The 17,415-nt window shown below is 34.7% G+C and overlaps 2 protein-coding genes across 2 annotated transcripts; one reads left to right on the top strand and one right to left on the bottom strand.

Moving 5' to 3' along the window:
* Nucleotides 1-7,834: 7,834 nt before the first annotated feature.
* Nucleotides 7,835-9,539, bottom strand: LOC127066251 (endocuticle structural glycoprotein SgAbd-2-like). Its single transcript, XM_050999748.1, has 2 exons — nucleotides 9,437-9,539; nucleotides 7,835-9,008 (listed from the first exon to the last, which is right to left on the bottom strand). The coding sequence occupies exons 1-2, from the start codon at nucleotides 9,446-9,448 to the stop codon at nucleotides 8,607-8,609; spliced, it is 414 nt and encodes a 137-aa protein (XP_050855705.1). The 5' UTR covers nucleotides 9,449-9,539; the 3' UTR covers nucleotides 7,835-8,606.
* A 6,309-nt stretch (nucleotides 9,540-15,848) lies between these two features.
* LOC127066253 (endocuticle structural glycoprotein SgAbd-8-like) lies at nucleotides 15,849-17,398 on the top strand. The gene is made up of 2 exons (XM_050999750.1): nucleotides 15,849-15,939; nucleotides 16,616-17,398. Exons 1-2 carry the CDS (start codon nucleotides 15,928-15,930, stop codon nucleotides 16,997-16,999), a joined length of 396 nt encoding a protein of 131 aa, XP_050855707.1. The 5' UTR covers nucleotides 15,849-15,927; the 3' UTR covers nucleotides 17,000-17,398.
* The last annotated feature ends 17 nt before the right edge of the window (nucleotides 17,399-17,415 follow it).

Below are 17,415 nucleotides of genomic sequence, written 5' to 3' on the forward strand. Positions count from 1 at the left end.
CTCCTCGCAATTTGTATTGTCGCTAATTCGTATCGTCGAATAAGGTATTTCTAAATTTGCTAAAAAACGATGGGTACCTATACGATTACATCTAAAATTTGAACTATTTTATATATATTCCTGTTTCTTTTTTGGTTTGATTTATTTCAATTCATCACGATGCGTGTATGAACGTCTATGATCAATGGAACCATTCAAATGTCCTTCTCATAAAATCTTTTATGATATTTCACCGAAAGGATTTTCATTTAATTATATTCAAACGATTGTGACGCCTAAACGTCCTTATTCGGTGATAATCGTAAGCTAAACGGGACGGAACAGGACTTTGCTTAGTTGCCACCAGTTTGTTTTTCATGCATGAATAATCAACGTATTAAAGGCCATCTTTTTACTAGCCGATACTACGCCATAATCGCCGCAATGAGTCTCGTATTAGCCGTAATTGCTGATAATATTCGTTTCTATCCACGCGTTGTATCTCTACGCGGATAGAACAATTTATGGGCGCGTTACTTTTGATTTTTATTAAGATTCCACAGTTAATCGGTGCCATTAGATTGTAGATTGGATTTTAACCTAAGACGGTACCTACTTAAAATTCAATGTGAAAGTCTACATTTTTTCTATTTTTTTTTCTTTCCCTTTTCTTTTTCTATCGTTTTCTTTTTTTGCGTCATCCGTTTTTACTTTATGCAATGAGCATGTTTTAATCGTCGTTGACACGTTAGACCGACCTTGTTGTTAAGTAGATACGGTGCTTTCATCTTATAATTAGCGATCAATGCGGACCCGTTGGAATGTCCGAGATCTTTGATAAGATACTGATTATTCATATATTCACGTTCTTTTTTATTTCTAAAACAAACAAGATACTCCTTATGCGTTACGAATGTTTCATATTAATCTCATATTTTTCTCTTCTCTTTTACTTTTTTCAGTACTTTTTTTGTTCATTGTTTGTTTATTTCCTTTTCTATTTTTATGTAAATATCGTAGAGTTTACTTCGAGGTAAAAAAAATATCTTTAATTTCCTTAATACATCGATTATAATCACGATTAAAAACGTACGATGGTTACATAAATATTTAACAATCGTACAATAAACCAAATTATTGAACGGTGAATGATGTATCGGCAAGCGTTAGTTTTCGTGTTATTTTCTGGAAAATACAAGAAGTACATCGAATGGTAATAAATTGTATTCTCGAAGGAATGTCAGTTCCTCTCGGTTAGAAGGCAAACGGTTGAAGTTCCCGCGTGATTCACGAACACGTGCGTCATCGATAAGTTTGAAAAATTTTCTTCTGCGATGACATTTGACTTGGAATAAAATACCTATCGCGATATATTGTATATTATTAAATATCGATTTTCTAAACCTTCGAACGATCGATGAAGTTCGATGACGGAAACCAAAAAGGAAAAAGAAAAGAACAAAAAAGAAAAAAAAGAAAAGAAGAGGAAAAGTGAAAAGAAAATATTTTACACGCGATACAAATTCGAGTTAATTATCTCAACAAAGTGTATGGGCACGAGGAAAGTTAGCGCGAATAATACATGTTTGGTCTTTTAATTAGCTGATTTACGTAATACGGGCAATGCACACAAAGGATGTGCGAATAAATATCACATGTGAAAGTACCTAACGAGGTAACGTCCTCAACTGTGTCATTGCATGCTAATCCGAGGAACTTACCACGTGGATCTCTAACTATTAAGGAATCATAACGAATTACTCGACGAGTTCAATTCTTGCTGTATCATAGTGCACGAGTAAAGAGAAGTTATAGGAGGTAGGTGTAGTTAGCCTAACCCAGCAGACGTGACCAATTATACGATCGCTGACATATACATAATAATTTTTCATCTTTGATAATCGATATTTATCCTTATTCATTTTAGCGAATTTATATAACCAACTGACGCGAAAATGTGACGAATGAATACTCAAGATAGTAACGTATCATTAATACGTAATCTTTCTTCATAATTAACGAAAATATAAATGTTTTCATGAATTAATGACCAATCGAAAAATCATGGTGGAAGCATTTCTTTGGTAATCTTGATATGTTCTTGACTCGCTATGGTGCATCCGTTATGCCGTAACTGACTTCGTCGGGTAAGATTAATGCACGGACACCAGACCTTAGCGAGATCTGAATTCACTGCTTATAAGGTTCGCCATGTGGAATACCAAACCACAGGATGCGCACGTACGAATGCAGGTCGTCGTCGCAAGAGTTCAACGACGTGAACGTCTTCGACAAAATCTTCAATTTTTGACCGATCTCTCTCTCTCTCTCTCTCTCTCTCTCTCTCTTTCTCTCTCTTTTTTTCTCTTTCTACTCGTTCTCAGAAGCGAGAAAATATATTACATCCTTTCGATGATGATCGATGGATCCTACGTTAGGAGACTACTTTCGTTCCTTTTGATTGGTTAGACCGAAAAACGAAGAAGAAGAACAAGAACAAGACATTGCGAATCCTTTGATTATTTACCGTATCGATCGCGTTCGACTGAATTAAAGTTAAAAAAAAAAAAAAACGAGTTATTGAAGATCCTCGATTTTTGCGCAATTTCATAAAGGAAAAGATATATAAAAAGCAATAAAGACTCTACCATCCGTTTAAAACTCACTTACACGAAAAGGTTATATGCGCAAGGTATAGGTATAATACTTCAACGATGGCCACTGATGCAATCCTTTAAGTATTATCTTCTCTCTTTCTCTTTTTCTCTTCGTAGAATAGGTAATATCTATAGAATGATCAAATATAATTGCGTCACTATATTGGCTTTAAGCGCTTACCATATATCTACATTATGTGTATATAGATATTGTGTACTTTGTTGGGTACGTTCAACTGGACCTACCAATTACGCAGTTCAATACCTTTATCCGAACTGTACGAACGTTTTAAGACACTTCGCACAAAGATTGATAATAAGATTTTTATTAGCTAAGAAAAGAAATAAAAAGAAGAGAAGAGGAAAAAGAAAAATACAATTGTACGAAATAGAATAGTTTCTAATCATTCGGACGTTATATTGCAATCTTTTTAGTCCGCTAATGGTTCTCTCTTAACGACCTCTCGACCTTAATGCAACTTCCTTGGAATCTTTTACGGATACACACGCGTCTCTCTCTCTTTCTCTCTTCTTTTGTATCATTTACGTGTGTAAATACACTAAGTCAAGAAAAAGATGAGATAAAGATTGAGATTCGTTAAAATAAAATAAAAGAATCATTAAAATGTAATAAAAAAATCATTAAAATGACAGATAAGATCGCGTTCGTATCATCGTTCGATTAGTAATGAAAAATTATCGATTATGATACTTCACGATCGACGAAATTCATTTAGCGTCCATTGACTCACTCGACTTATCTCGATTGGCCCATACTCCTATTCATCCTCTAATGCTTTTCTTCTTAAATGCATACGTAAATACACACATACATACATACATACATATATATATATGTATACGTGAATGCATGAACACGTAGATAAACGGGACTCTTTCATTCAAGTACGCATTCTTGCGAACGAAGGATTCGTGTAAGCGCGCATCCGCGTCTAACCTTTCCTTTTCGACACGGCCTTAGGAACTGCCGATGTACAAGGTATCTCTGTTGCTGCAACAATCTCTGTATATAGCCACGCATATACATACATATATGCCTTTAATCGTTAAACCTACCGCTTTACCGTTGATATTTCGAACCTAATGTATGCCAGCCAACTTAGAAGTTGCACCGTCTAACTTCTATCGATCGAAGAAATGAAAATGTTTCTTCCTGAATGCCTTTTAAAACGCGCCATATTTTCTACGATCGAACGAACTAACAACGAATTGAATCGACCTCGTCGAATTCATTCTCATCGAATCAATGAAATTATGCAAGATGTAATATATAATCGTAAATGAGAGGACGATAAGATGAAAAAAAAAAGAAAGAAAGAAAGAAAGAAAAAATAGAAAAGAAGGTCGAACACGTATAATTCGTACGTTATTCTAAAAAAAAAAAAAATGTATCATAAATATCATAGACCTTGGCTGAGATTTGGAAGACATTGCTAATATAACGGATAATAGATTCCTCTCTCGTTTATTATTACGCAGTACCACGAAGCTATAATACGTATACGTGTATGTACATATCCATTTATGTATGTCTCAAGAATCCGTAGGAGAGAAAAGATTCCGAAGGCTTCGTGATTCTCATCGGCAAAAGAAAGAAAGAAAGAAAGAAAGAAAGAAAGAAAGAAAGAAAGAAAGATAGAAAGAAAGAAAGAAAGAAAAAAAGAAACACCGGAAACGTTCTGATCCTCGAGGCCGCCGAAGATCCGTTGAGAAATTTTTAAAGAATGTCGTCGTTTAACGATCTCCATACTCTTTTTTTCTATCTTAGAAAAGGATGAATGAAAACCTTGAAGAGAGAGAATACGAACGAGAATTTTTAAAGGAATATTTTAATCGTGAGAAAACGAAGCACCTGCGTACCGTAAGATGAAAGTAAAATTGAATTCGGCATACGTTGCGTCTTCTCGCCTGCGGGTAGGCGCTCTCTTAGAATGTTTGCCGTACATATGTACTTATATGTCAAGGTCGTCTTCTACCAGCACCTTCTTTTACTACTTCTTCTTATTCTTATTTTTATTCTTATTTTTATTCTTATTCTTATTCTTATTCTTATTTTGTTACATATCTTTCATCGGTTTATGATTTATTTGCAGTAAATATGCATGGCCATTTCCATTCTAAGACGTTAATACCGTTATATTTATTTTTAGTCTAGACTAGACTTCTCGTTTGCACGCACACGAGAAAAAAAGAGAAGGAGAAGATACTCGTAGGAACGGCGAGTATATGACATTTCATCCTCTTCGATACTTTCACTCTTTTCTCTTCATTTAAACGAATCCCCTTTTAATAATTATCGTAATTTTTTTTTTACGAAAGAAAACAAGAGACCTAGCATTAATATATCCTTTGAAATCTTTTCTTTTTGATATACGAAGGACGTCTTATCACGAAACGAGAAGGAGAACACGTTCGAACTCCCTCCTGGGAGTTATCGATCGGATCAACGTCCTTTCGAACACGAACAAGTACCTTATAAACTTTTAGAAGAACGTACGTATCTTCCTACCAGACGAGAACGAGAACGAGAGAGAAAAGGAGAGAAAGAAAGAACGAGAAAGAAAAAAGAAAATGAAAAGAGAGAATCAAGAGGAAGGGAGGAGAAGGGGGAGCAGGAGGAAGGAGAAAAGAAAAATAAAAAGAGAAAGAAAAAGAAAGACATTTAACCACTCTTGACATACATACGGAGGCGTATCACAAAGCAGTAACATCGATGCTGTTTCGCTTCTCCTGGGCGTCGTATTATTTATTGCATCGTACCGTTATGTTCGTGAGCATCATGTTATGCCATTGGCTCTCGAAATAGAGAAAGAGAAAGAGAAAGAGAGAAAGAATTGAAGAGATTGAATAAACGAGCGAAAATATAACTCGATAGATGGAAGGATAGAGATAAACGGAGAGAGAGAGAGAGAAAGAGAGAGAGAGAAAGAGTATATGTGTGCATAGGCGTCGTGACAAGGAAGAATCATCGAGTATAGAGGTCATAGACAAGAAAAACGGAGTAAAGAGGACTTTCTCCTTTTGCAACGGTTGAATAGTATCGGAATAAAAGCGAAATACCAGAGAATGGAATAGCGTAACGAATAGCAGGCGAAGATAGCTGCAATTAGATGCAATCCTTCGCTAGCTCCTTGTCCTATTCGATCCCCAGCCCATTCAAGATAGCATTCGACCTTTGATACTCTGCAAACAATGATCGCGACCTCCGGCACGCGATACTGTAACAAAAAGTATACGATCGAATCGATGATTACATCTATTCTCCTTCTCTTCCCCCCTCTCTCTATCTCTCTCTCTCTCTCTTTGCCTCTCTCTTCTTGCTTAGCCGATACATACAAAGGACGAAAACAAAAACAGAAGCAAAGCATGAAATTACGTAGGAATATCTTTCTTTTTCTTATTTTTCTCTCTTTCTCTCTGTCTCTCTCTCTCTCTCTCTGTATTTTTCTACAAGCACAGATTTTATCTTTATAATTTATGTAATAATATTAAAGCGAAGTACGAGTAGTCACGTCGTGACCTACTAATCTATTAGGAGGAATTTTTAATTCGTCCACGAGGAGACTTTCCAAAAATTTCGCCAATTACTGAAATGTCTCTTTCGAAAGAGAGAAGAAAAAAGAAACAAATATATAATTGTTAATATATAATTCGATATCGTTCAATTCGAACTGTGATTACGAACGATTCCGAATTCGAATTGAAAGCTAGTGACACTGATAAAAAGTATGGATTTTCTTCTCGTACGTACGTATCAATAAGAAACGAGAGATTACGAGTACGAAACTAAGGTCGTTTCTTCGTTGAGAAGACGCTTCTCGAATTAACGGTACGTGATCTACGATCGGGTTACGAAGACGTTTCTCGTTAGAATGCTTCTCGACGAAGCAGTAAAAGAAGAACAAGTAGAGGTAACAAGAAGGGAGATCGAAAAGATCACTTTGTGTTTTTCTTACCATCTGTGACCAGTGTTTCGTTAAAAAAAAAGAAAAAAAAGAACCTATCTATTTTTCTTTTTCCATTCGGTAAAAATCAAAATAAATTTACGAAACAGTCCATCACCTCTTAAACTCGCCAAAGAAGATCGTCGAGTTTAACAGAAATCCGTGATATAATCCTTTCTGACCGTCGGTAATACTTTAAACATGGAAAACACATCGTAAGAATACATTAATTTCAAGGTTTACTCGTCGAATGCTTTATAATAGCTCTTCCGACCATCGTTTAATTACTCATCTCCCGTATCGTTTTGTATCTCTTCGAATAAGATACCTATCGCGTACAGAACCGCGTAAGATCGCTTTGTTAAATTATCCTAGATCTTCTTTGTCTCCATTATACGTTGTTCGATCGTTTAGAAATCGTCGATCCATTGTATGTACTTACTTAAATATTTATTTCGCATATAATAATAATACAGGCAATTACACGTAGTTAATAATAACGCATTTAGTCGAAGATTCTCTCTCCGACAATCCTATCCTCTTATGTAGATAAAAATATGATTGGTTATTAAAACGTTCATATATTATATCTACGAGTATGAAATATAGCAATTAATCGAGATGATAATATCTCTCTATACATATATATGTATATATGAAAATATTAATAATCTACTCGTTCGTACGTATGCCTTCAGAAATGTGTGTATCTTTGACATATACAAATTTCCAATAATGGATAGAAAATTCAATTTTTATTTATAAATTAGAATGATACCCGACGTAGATCGAAGGTGAATCATTTTCTTACTGGCAAATTGGCCGTCGGTGCATACATACATACATACATATATATATTAGAAATATATAGCTATATACACATACCTCTATGAATACATACACAACGTCCGCCTCCGCGAAACACGCGACAGCTTTGCCTTTTTGTCCTCGAGTTTTGCCTACACGAAACGCTTCGTGTTTAAGATAATTAAAGTAACTTATCGCACGTATATCTCTCTTCTCTCTTCTCTCTTCTCTCTTATCTTTATACTTCGTTGACTTGGTACACGCTACATTAATCTCTCGAACAACTCCGAAGAATTTTGGTTCTACCATTCGACTCGATCTTTCTGGAAATAAGAAGACGTTCGATCGTGTACGATGTCGTAACGAAAAACGATTTTGTTGTGGATATACGTCTAAGGATAATGGATAAATAAATCGGCGATAAGATTTTCGAAGCTTCGTCGTATTTATTATGTCACTGTATATTTCCGTCGTATCAAACGTTTAATATAAACGTTTCTATATAAGCTATGACGTTCTGTACTCTAATTAAAGTATTCTTAATGAATTCCTCGTCGAAACGAAACTAACTATATTTCTTTCATTTACATGATATAATAAACGCGTGAGATAACTCAAAAGTAACAACGTCGAGCTAGTGTAGCAGTAGTATTAATGGCGGTGGTTGTAGTAGTACTAATAATAATACGACCGTAGTACTTGGAAGTCTTCGACTTTATGTATATACAGGTTACATCCAAAGAACGTTGTTTTGATCTCGAAGAAAAACATATTTTAAAGATCGTGCTGTATTATCTTGGAACTTGGAAAACAAATCAACGTCTCGAGATAATATTATAGCGGAATACGTACTACGAGAGAGAGAGAGAGAGAGAGAGAAAGAATTTCAATGAAATAATTTACACTATTGTAAATCCGGACGAACATTCTCGTCTTGTGGTATCCTTTATAACGATATATAAAAAGAATAAAATAAAAAAGAAGAAGAAGAAAAACTCTTCGTTGTTTATCTTCAAACTAATCCATAGTTCGTTGTCTCCGTTATATGAAAGCATCGTTCTTTGTTCGTTCGTTCTTTCGTTCTTCGAACAATAAACGAAGCGATGATACAAGAAAAAAAAAAGGATATCGATCACTGTTCGATTAGTTATTCGTCCGAGATATCTTTCTTATTTTGTTGCAAAGGGAATAAAATCATTCACTTCCTCTGTTTGTCTTCCTCGGGATGAGCGGCGATGTAATCGAGAGCTCTCAAGATGGCTTCCGGTACAGGTGGTGGAGTTGGCAGATGTTCTCCTTGAGGTTGGAATCCGTTTTCATCGGCGACGTAGTTTAATGAAATTGGAGTACCATCGGGACTTGGATAATTGAATGATCCTTGCACGTAAAGGGCATATTCGCTTTCGGAATCCTTTTGCGAGCTCTTCCTTGGCTCGCCTTGTTCGTTAACGCGGATACCATTTCCGGTCTCAAAGCTGTAAGAGTACGAGCCGTCTGGTTCAGGCCCGTTTGAATTGTGATAGAGAATCGGTACTACTTCATCTTCTTTCAACGGAACGCCTGCGGCTACCGCGACGAGGATCGCACAAACGGTGACTTGCTGAAATTATATTTGCTGATAATGACAGATAATGAAATTTTCAATCGACTATTGTAGTCTATAAATACATACGACTATAAATACGACAACGATCGATAATCTTAAAGGGAAACGCTTAGGATAACGCGTTTTCCATCGAATCGATTTATATAAAAACTCGCAATGTTATTTTAACAATTCATTGATTATATCGTAATTAATTTGTTATTCTCGAGTGTTTCATTAAAAGAAAAAAAAAAGAAAAAAAGCTAATCGTCGTTGAAACAATTAAAAACATTGTAAAATGTTGAATTAATACATATCACGACATAAGATATCACTGAAAAAAATGAAAGAAAAAAGAAAGAAAAAAAGAAAAAAATTGTCTTATTACTTTCTTTACTTATAATCGCAAACCTCTTCGCGAACAATCCAATTTTTGAACTTACCAAAGCGTGCATGTTGACTACGGTTGTTGTCTTGTTATACTATCGTCCGCGAAGACGCGCTTTTATACTATATGCCTGCCGAAACCTCGCAGGATCCGAGGACCTCTCCCTCTCATTGATAGATTTCTGCCTGATGATTTGACAGTGGCCAATGTTACGACATTTTCGACGAAATCTATGAAGAGGGGCGACCGTGGCGTCGACCAACCGCGATATACCAGGTCTTCTTTTCTCTTATTGGTGTAACCTTTCGTCTTTTACAAAAGGTTCAATTCATTTATTTAAATTAATATCAATACATTTAATTCATCAAAATTGTAATCGTTTAACACGTTCGTTCGTTTACAAATACGTGTACGTTTTTGCTCGTTATCTTTTTATACGTATTTTATATACGTATTTTATATATATAAAAAAGAAAAAAGAGAAGAAGATACGATAAATAAAATAATTAAATGGTATTATTAGATATCGATCGTCCCATCCTACCGATTTGACAATAAATTTTGTTAATATAAATACAAATAAATAGCCTCGAATTAAACGTACATAAATCACGTAGAGGAGTCATCGAGAAACGAATACTTATACGTAGACGTTGATATAAGTATAGGTAAGTTAACACAAGCGTGTTGTCTTTAATGCATACGTTGACCCGACGATCATCTCTTTACGCGAATTTTTCTTACTTTACATACGTTATAAATTCAACCGTGTAACAAATTTGTGTGAAACCTTGACGGAGTTTCCGACGAACGCCGAATATCAAGTTTTATTTATCTCGAACGTCTATCTTGGCTATATATTTCGTCTAGTGTTCATAAAAGTACGAAATTAGCGGAGATTTTGATCGCGTAAAAAGGAAAAAGAAGAAGAAGAAAAAAAAATAATTAGAGAGTTAAGAAAAAAGAAGAAGAACGAACGTGCGCGTAAAGAAAAAAAAAAGAAAAGAAATAAAAATAAAGACATTACTCTGACGATTCAAATAATTTCACATTAATTTGTAATGTAAAAAAAGGAAAGAAATAAGAAAAAAAAAAGAAAAAGAAGACAAAACGAGGATTGACGATGGGTCATAACATAGAATTCTTTTTCGTTCTTTCTTTCATTTTTTTTATCTAGAAAATTACAAATCCGACCAAGAGATCTTTGTCTATGCAAACACTATTATCGCACGGAGATTTATAAATAAAACGCTTTAAGAGATTCGAACGTGTGCGAAATAAACGAGACTCGTTGTGTAATGACTGATAATCAAAAAATATCTATGTCTATAGAATCTACGACGCGTTATATCACGTTCATCTAACGGGAACGACGTTAACGCTTCTTTTTTATATTTTTTATTATTTTTTTGCTAAACATTTTCCTTTCCGTTTTTTTCCTTCTTCTTCTTCCCACCCGTAATAATAATTACACGTCCAACGTCTAAAGAAAGAGAATCATTAGGTTCGAAGAAGAATAACGTAAGAATAAAAAGAACGAAAAGGACTCTGTGTCATGTCGTTGAAGTGTCCTTTTAACCTGAAGCCACTCAATTTCTTCTATTAACGGTACACGAGAATAAGGAAAGTCTTTGACGAAAGCGAAGTATCGCCGACGCACGAAGTCGAAACGAAAGTTAAGCTTGCTCTTCTCGCGAAACAATATTTCAGTTGCAACGTTCGCTTCGTGCCTCTTCCTTCGAGGCATCGCCTTGATTAATGAAGTTGGGGCTCTTTTCTCTGTGCGAAGAAATGACTTGCTTCGACGTACCACGAATTCTCTTCTTGCCTCGACAAAAGGGTTTTCCATAATGGTGAATAAATAATTCCCTTTGAATGTATATATCTACGCGCCGTGACATTCAAGAAAGGAGACATCCAAGTGAAATATCTTATCGAATTGGAAAGGGGAAAAAAAAGAACAACAAAAAATAAACAAACAAAGAGGAAAGAGAAATTACAAGACAATAAAAAGAAAAAAAGAAAAATGAAAGATCAAAGTTCAACCATCTTTTAAAATCCTCCGATGAAAAATTTCCTCGGCCGAGATAGATCGTCCCATTGATCTCTCGTAAGAAATCTCATGGAAGATTTTTTTTGAAAATTACGAAAATATAGTTAATGCATTTCCTAGAAACGCATTCGTCCGTCATCTATCTGTTAACTCGCGTGAACTCTAGTAATATCTAGCATTACCACCGGTAAGGTAGATCCTAGAATTTCATAAAATAGATTATCTAGTTGTTATCGAGATAAAAGTTAGAAAATTCATAGATATACCTACGGAGCAGAATAGTCGATATCCGAACGCCCGAAATTTCATTGAAATGACATATTACGTCAAGAACTAAGATAAATTTTTACGCGCGAGCTTCTATGTAAGTCCGATCTAAGTTATATTGATACGTTAAAAGTGGATTTTGTCGAAGAAGAAAAGTAATAAAAAATAATAATGATTTCTGTTCCTTCGAATGATATAACTACAAATCATAAATTTCTTTCGAAATAATTTTCCTTTCGTATATATATATATATATATATATATATATATATATATATATATATATATATACATAGACACGCACAAAAATAGAAAAGTCTACGGTTCTTCTCAATTAACATGTCGTTACATAAAGTTTTAACACCAACGGTTGAACGTTCCTAGACATTGAGTAAAAGTGATGGAGAAGTGCAATAGATCGCGCCACGTTAGAACATAATTGCAATAGAAATTAGATGCTGCGTTATTATCTTCTAATCTAGACAAGCTATCTAATCAATAGTTCTCGTCAAAATTCACGCATGAAACACGAAAGTGTTTAAAACAAATATTTCGTCGAAATTATTCATCGAAGAGATAAATCATAAACATTAATGATCGTCATTTAGCAAAATCATTGGAAGCAAAAAAAAAAAGAAGAAAATAAGTAAATAACGTAGTAAAGAACAAATACAACGACGAAAACTATCCATAGCTTCTCCACAAAATAGAAGTGATGAATTGTCATAAGCTGTCGTATGAGAATCTTTAATCACCGACTGCGTAACACTCGTTGAAGCAACTTAAGTGAGTTCGACTCATCTGCCTCGTGAAAGTAAAAATGCCGCGTATTCAGGTTAGCCGGACGACCTCCGTTGTAAAAATTATGGTGCTGCTTATACCATTCGAAGGAGGGACCTACTTTAACAGGGAGACTCTCCTTGCCTCCTACTTGCCTTTCGTTCGAAATTGTCGATGCTGGTGATCTCGCTTGGTACCATCCGCAATACAAAAAGGAATTACACGGAGTCGGTGGTCCATGTGTCAAGTGCATCGTCTTGTCTACAATCCCTTTAAGGGGAAGATAAAAAGTACCGCGTAACCGGCATCGTAAATTTGCGAGGATAACGAGCCAGCCATCTTGAAAGAATCTCGAGCGTCCGCCATTTTTTTTGATATTTCTTTTTTCTCTTGTTTCTTATTTCTTATATTCTTCATCGTAGAAACATCATATTTAAAGTTCACCGAAAGTTTCTTTATCAGTTTATTATACTTACACTTTCACGGCTACAAATTAACCGACGAATTATCTTGACACAATTATTACGAGACCAACCCAATTGGGTATCTTCTTCGTTCGATAATTCTTCGGATATGTCCGTCGCAAACGATTATTGCGTCAGGGAGATAGCCAAGGGCTGTGACGACACGTTAATACGAGACGAATCGATCTTCCTCGGCGTTTCGTTCGATAATTGTTTTTTATCTCGTTTTTTTATCTCGTTAAATCAAGTCGGAATCTTCGGACAAAAAAGGAACCTTCGTCTAAAATTATTTGCAATTGTAAAGGGCTACGATGACGAACGATTACTAACTATGAATGACGTTAAATATTAACGATGTTCTCTTTTCGTAAGAAATCTGTCTGACCCTGTATAATAATTTATAAATTATCAATACGAACGATACTAACACGCGTTTTATATTGTGAAACAGTCAAAGTGTGGTTTTGATTTAGTAAGGACGTTCCAACGGAGTTAGATATACATTGATATACATTATGCAAATTCTGACCTTAGAACGTAAATAATAGTTCATTTTCATTTCCATTTATGGCATTTTATCTTTTTTATGTATCTTTGCATTATGTTATCATGTATCTTTAATTATCTCCCTATCCAGAATTTCAAAGTACAAGAATCTTAAATTATACGTTATAAATTAATTATTATGTAAAATATTACATTTCGCACGCGCTCTTAGAGAAGACAAAAAATGACGAAAGAAGAAAAAAAAAGTAACTTAACCGACTTTTTCTTTTATTTTTTTCGATCCACCGGCAGACATCGACGGTTCTTGCAAGTTGTGCAAATTACCCCGATCAATTGTTTCAACATAAATTCTCAATGAGTAAACTCATTTCCTTTTTTTGCGAATTCAGTATCCCAAGCGTGGCAAAATCGAATCGATTGCAAATACGACAATTAACGTTCAAATATACGTCTGGGAGAAATATATTTAAAAGTGAAGCGCGTGTTAAATGTTCTAACGATCGTAGAAAAAAAAAACTATCTTTCGATGTATTCATTCTATACTAATTTAAGAAAAAGAGAAAGAGAGACGCATGTATTTACATAGTAATATACATATATGTATTATAATTAATTATGTTATATATATTTAAAAAATTTCTCTAGCGTAATATCTGTGTGTGTGTGTGTGTGTGTGTGTGTGTGTGTGTGTGTATACATTTTTTTTCGTAGAAATCATTTCGATCGGATATATGTATCTCTGATAAAACGATGAATAAATGAACGATTAAAAAGAAAAGGATATATGCGATATCGATAATAGATTAAAAATGATTACCGAATATCCTTTAAATCCTTTCGGCTTGTGTTAACTCGAAGACGAGGTGTTTTCACGCATAAAGCTTGAAGGCTATGCGCCGTAGCCCGAAGCAGTGTTACTCAAATCGAAAGTCTTCGCTAAATAATCTTCTTAAATTCCACCGACGAGATACCAGCCGTACTAAAGACTCCTTCGAAAATGTGATAAGCCATGGACGAGCTATGTAATTTTTTTTCTCGAGGATTCTTCATTCTCAGTTCGTGTTTATCCTACTTAGTATAACGGAATCGGGAGATCAACGATAACGTTATATTTTATCACGGGAACGTTTATTAACGACGACTATTTTAATCTTTTTTGCAAAATAGAAAACAGCTGTTCTTTCATCGTTTATATCAAGTTTCAAGAATAATGAAAGGAAAAAAGAAAGAAGATATTTATAAAATTTTTAATCGAAGAAAGAAGAAATGAAGATCCAAAAAAAAAAATAAATGGTTATGTAATAACCTCGTTATAATAAGTTATAATGTAAATTTATAAGCGATTCGTTCGAGTGACGTATTTTTATTACTATATATTCTTATGTAAACTGCAATAAAAGGAAGGGGGAGAAAAAAGAAAGGAAAAAAAGCCCAAGCCAAGCTATATGAGCGCAATATTAACATATTATAAATATGTATTTACAGGTCGACATTCGAAAAGTTCCCTTTTAGTTTTTTAAATATCTTCATCGTCATCTTACTCGCGGTAGTTGAACGTGTTTATTTCGCGTTTAAGCCATCTTACATGATATCATCGGCTTTTAATAGAAATCATTCTTTTTGATTATCCCATTCGTACGGAAAGAAAAAGAGAGAAAAGATAAAAATAAAAGGTAAAATAAAAAAGAAAATAAAAAACAAAAAAAAAAGGACAAAAGATATTTTCTTATGCATCTGCACACAGTTATTATCGTCGTGCGTTTAGCGCTTAGAGAATCCAAACACGACGTACGCATTTAATTTAGCAAGCAATCGTCGTCCTCGTTTGATGTCTTCCATTCTTACGTCTCTCGATCATGCTAATTCGTAATGATGTCATTCTTTCAAGATAATCGATGCTTACGTTCTTATCTATTAAAAAAATATATAATAATAATAATAATAATAATAATAATAATAATAATAATAATAATAATAATAATAATAATAATAAAATAAAATAAAATTAAAGCAACGGAGCTATCGAATGCATTACCCACTTAACTCGAACAATTCCGTCGTAATTCGTCGTAGATTATAACGAATTCAATGAATGAATGAATAAATAAATAAATAAATTTCGCTCGCACAAAATTCCATTCAAGTAAACGATTACCAATACGATGTCCTTCCTTCTCGCAAGCAAGTGTGAAATCCTAGAGTTGATTTTCGAGTTTTCTCGAATCGTTCGCCACTATTCGGCAACAGTCGTCAATTTTTGGTGGCACGTTTGACAGTATGGTGGGAGGAAGGGTTTGGTTCAGAGAGGGGATTCAAATTATGATATTAGTATTTCGTATAAGTTTTATAGAAGATTTTTTGCTATGCTCGATTCGTATATAAAGCGGACGATTTCGCCGAAATGACAACTCAGAACAGTTCGAAGCTTCTTCGAGAGATCTTCAAAGCCAAAAATTAATCAAAATTAATTTCAACATGAGCCGATTGGTGAGTTCGATGAGGTGACAGTGAAAACGAACGTACTCGGTCGCGATCTTGTTAAAAAAAAAAACGAAAAGAAAAAAAAACGAGAACAAAAGAAAAAGGAGAAGAAGAAAATCTATATTGTTATCGCGAAAATAAATATATATATATATTTTTTTTTTTCTAAAAATAGCTAACCTGGATTTATATATCTAATCTCGGTGTAAAAAAAAGAAGAAAAAAGAAAACAGAAAAAGACGCATGATTAGCCGTGATCATTTACGGTCGTTAGCAATCGTTGGTTGCATCCTTCAAACGTGGCTTAGAAAACGTTACAAAATCTTGGATTTTTTCTTTTTTTTTTCGCAATAACATCTCGAGCTTCTCCTTGTCGTTCTCTTGTCGAGATAAAATACGAAGAAGAGAAACCGATGATCTTCATTAATATTCATAACTCATGGACGCGTACGAATGTTCCTTTTAATTTTTATACGCAACTTGTCCGATGATGTTTTCGTATGGGAATTGACATTTACGAGCTAAGTAGAGTGTATCGTGAAAGGAGATAGAAAAAAGAGAACGCGTAAGATGAAGAGACAAAAAAGAAAATATAAAATAAATAAATAAATGAATTCGTTGAAAAATAAATGTCGCGAATTTCTCTTCGATCGAAACTAATTTCAAAGTGAAATGTTTTCAGGCAATCGTTTTGTTCGCTCTCGTCTCGGTGGCTTTTACCGCCCCAGTCGACGAGAAGGAACTGATCCGGATCGTGAAACAGAGGGTGGCTGAGCCAGCGCCAGATGGTAGCTATAGCTACGAATACGAGACGGCAAATGGCATTCAAGCTGCGGAACAAGCGCAGGTTAATGTCCAGGGTGACGTTCTTCTCAAACAGGTCACCGGTTCTTTCACCTATACTTCCCCCGATGGCACACCGGTCCATGTAACTTATACTGCTGATGCTAACGGATTCCATCCTGAGGGTGAACACTTACCAGTACCACCAGAAGTACCAACTCATGTCCAGAGGGCTCTTGAATACATCGCTGCTCATCCTCAAGAAAATAATACCGACAATTAATAACATTGTCCAATGGATCTTTCTTCTTCTTCTTCTTCTTTTTCTTCTTCTTTTTCTTTTTCGTCGAAAGAAATAGAAGAATCTTTTTCTTCTTCTCTCACGTCTTCGTCTTCTTTTCTCCTTCTTTTCTTCTGTTATTCTTTCTCTACTCTTCCTTTTTAATATCTTTGCCCAACTCCTATTCAACTTCTATGAGTACTTTACTACAAAGAACACAGGATACCTTATTTGGAACCTTCCTTAAAGAGAGTAGAAGAATCAATGTCTTCGAACTCGATCCTTTTTACGTAGTAATAACTAGCCATTTATTATTGTAAACAATCTCGAGATGTATCTACGTCGTGCCTAGGAACAGGGCAAAGTATGTTACTGTAAATAAATTCGTTTTTGTACACGCAACTTCGACTAAGTTTTTC

This window comes from Vespula vulgaris, chromosome 9 (assembly GCF_905475345.1).
Source record: "Vespula vulgaris chromosome 9, iyVesVulg1.1, whole genome shotgun sequence".
Taxonomy (NCBI): domain Eukaryota; kingdom Metazoa; phylum Arthropoda; class Insecta; order Hymenoptera; family Vespidae; genus Vespula; species Vespula vulgaris.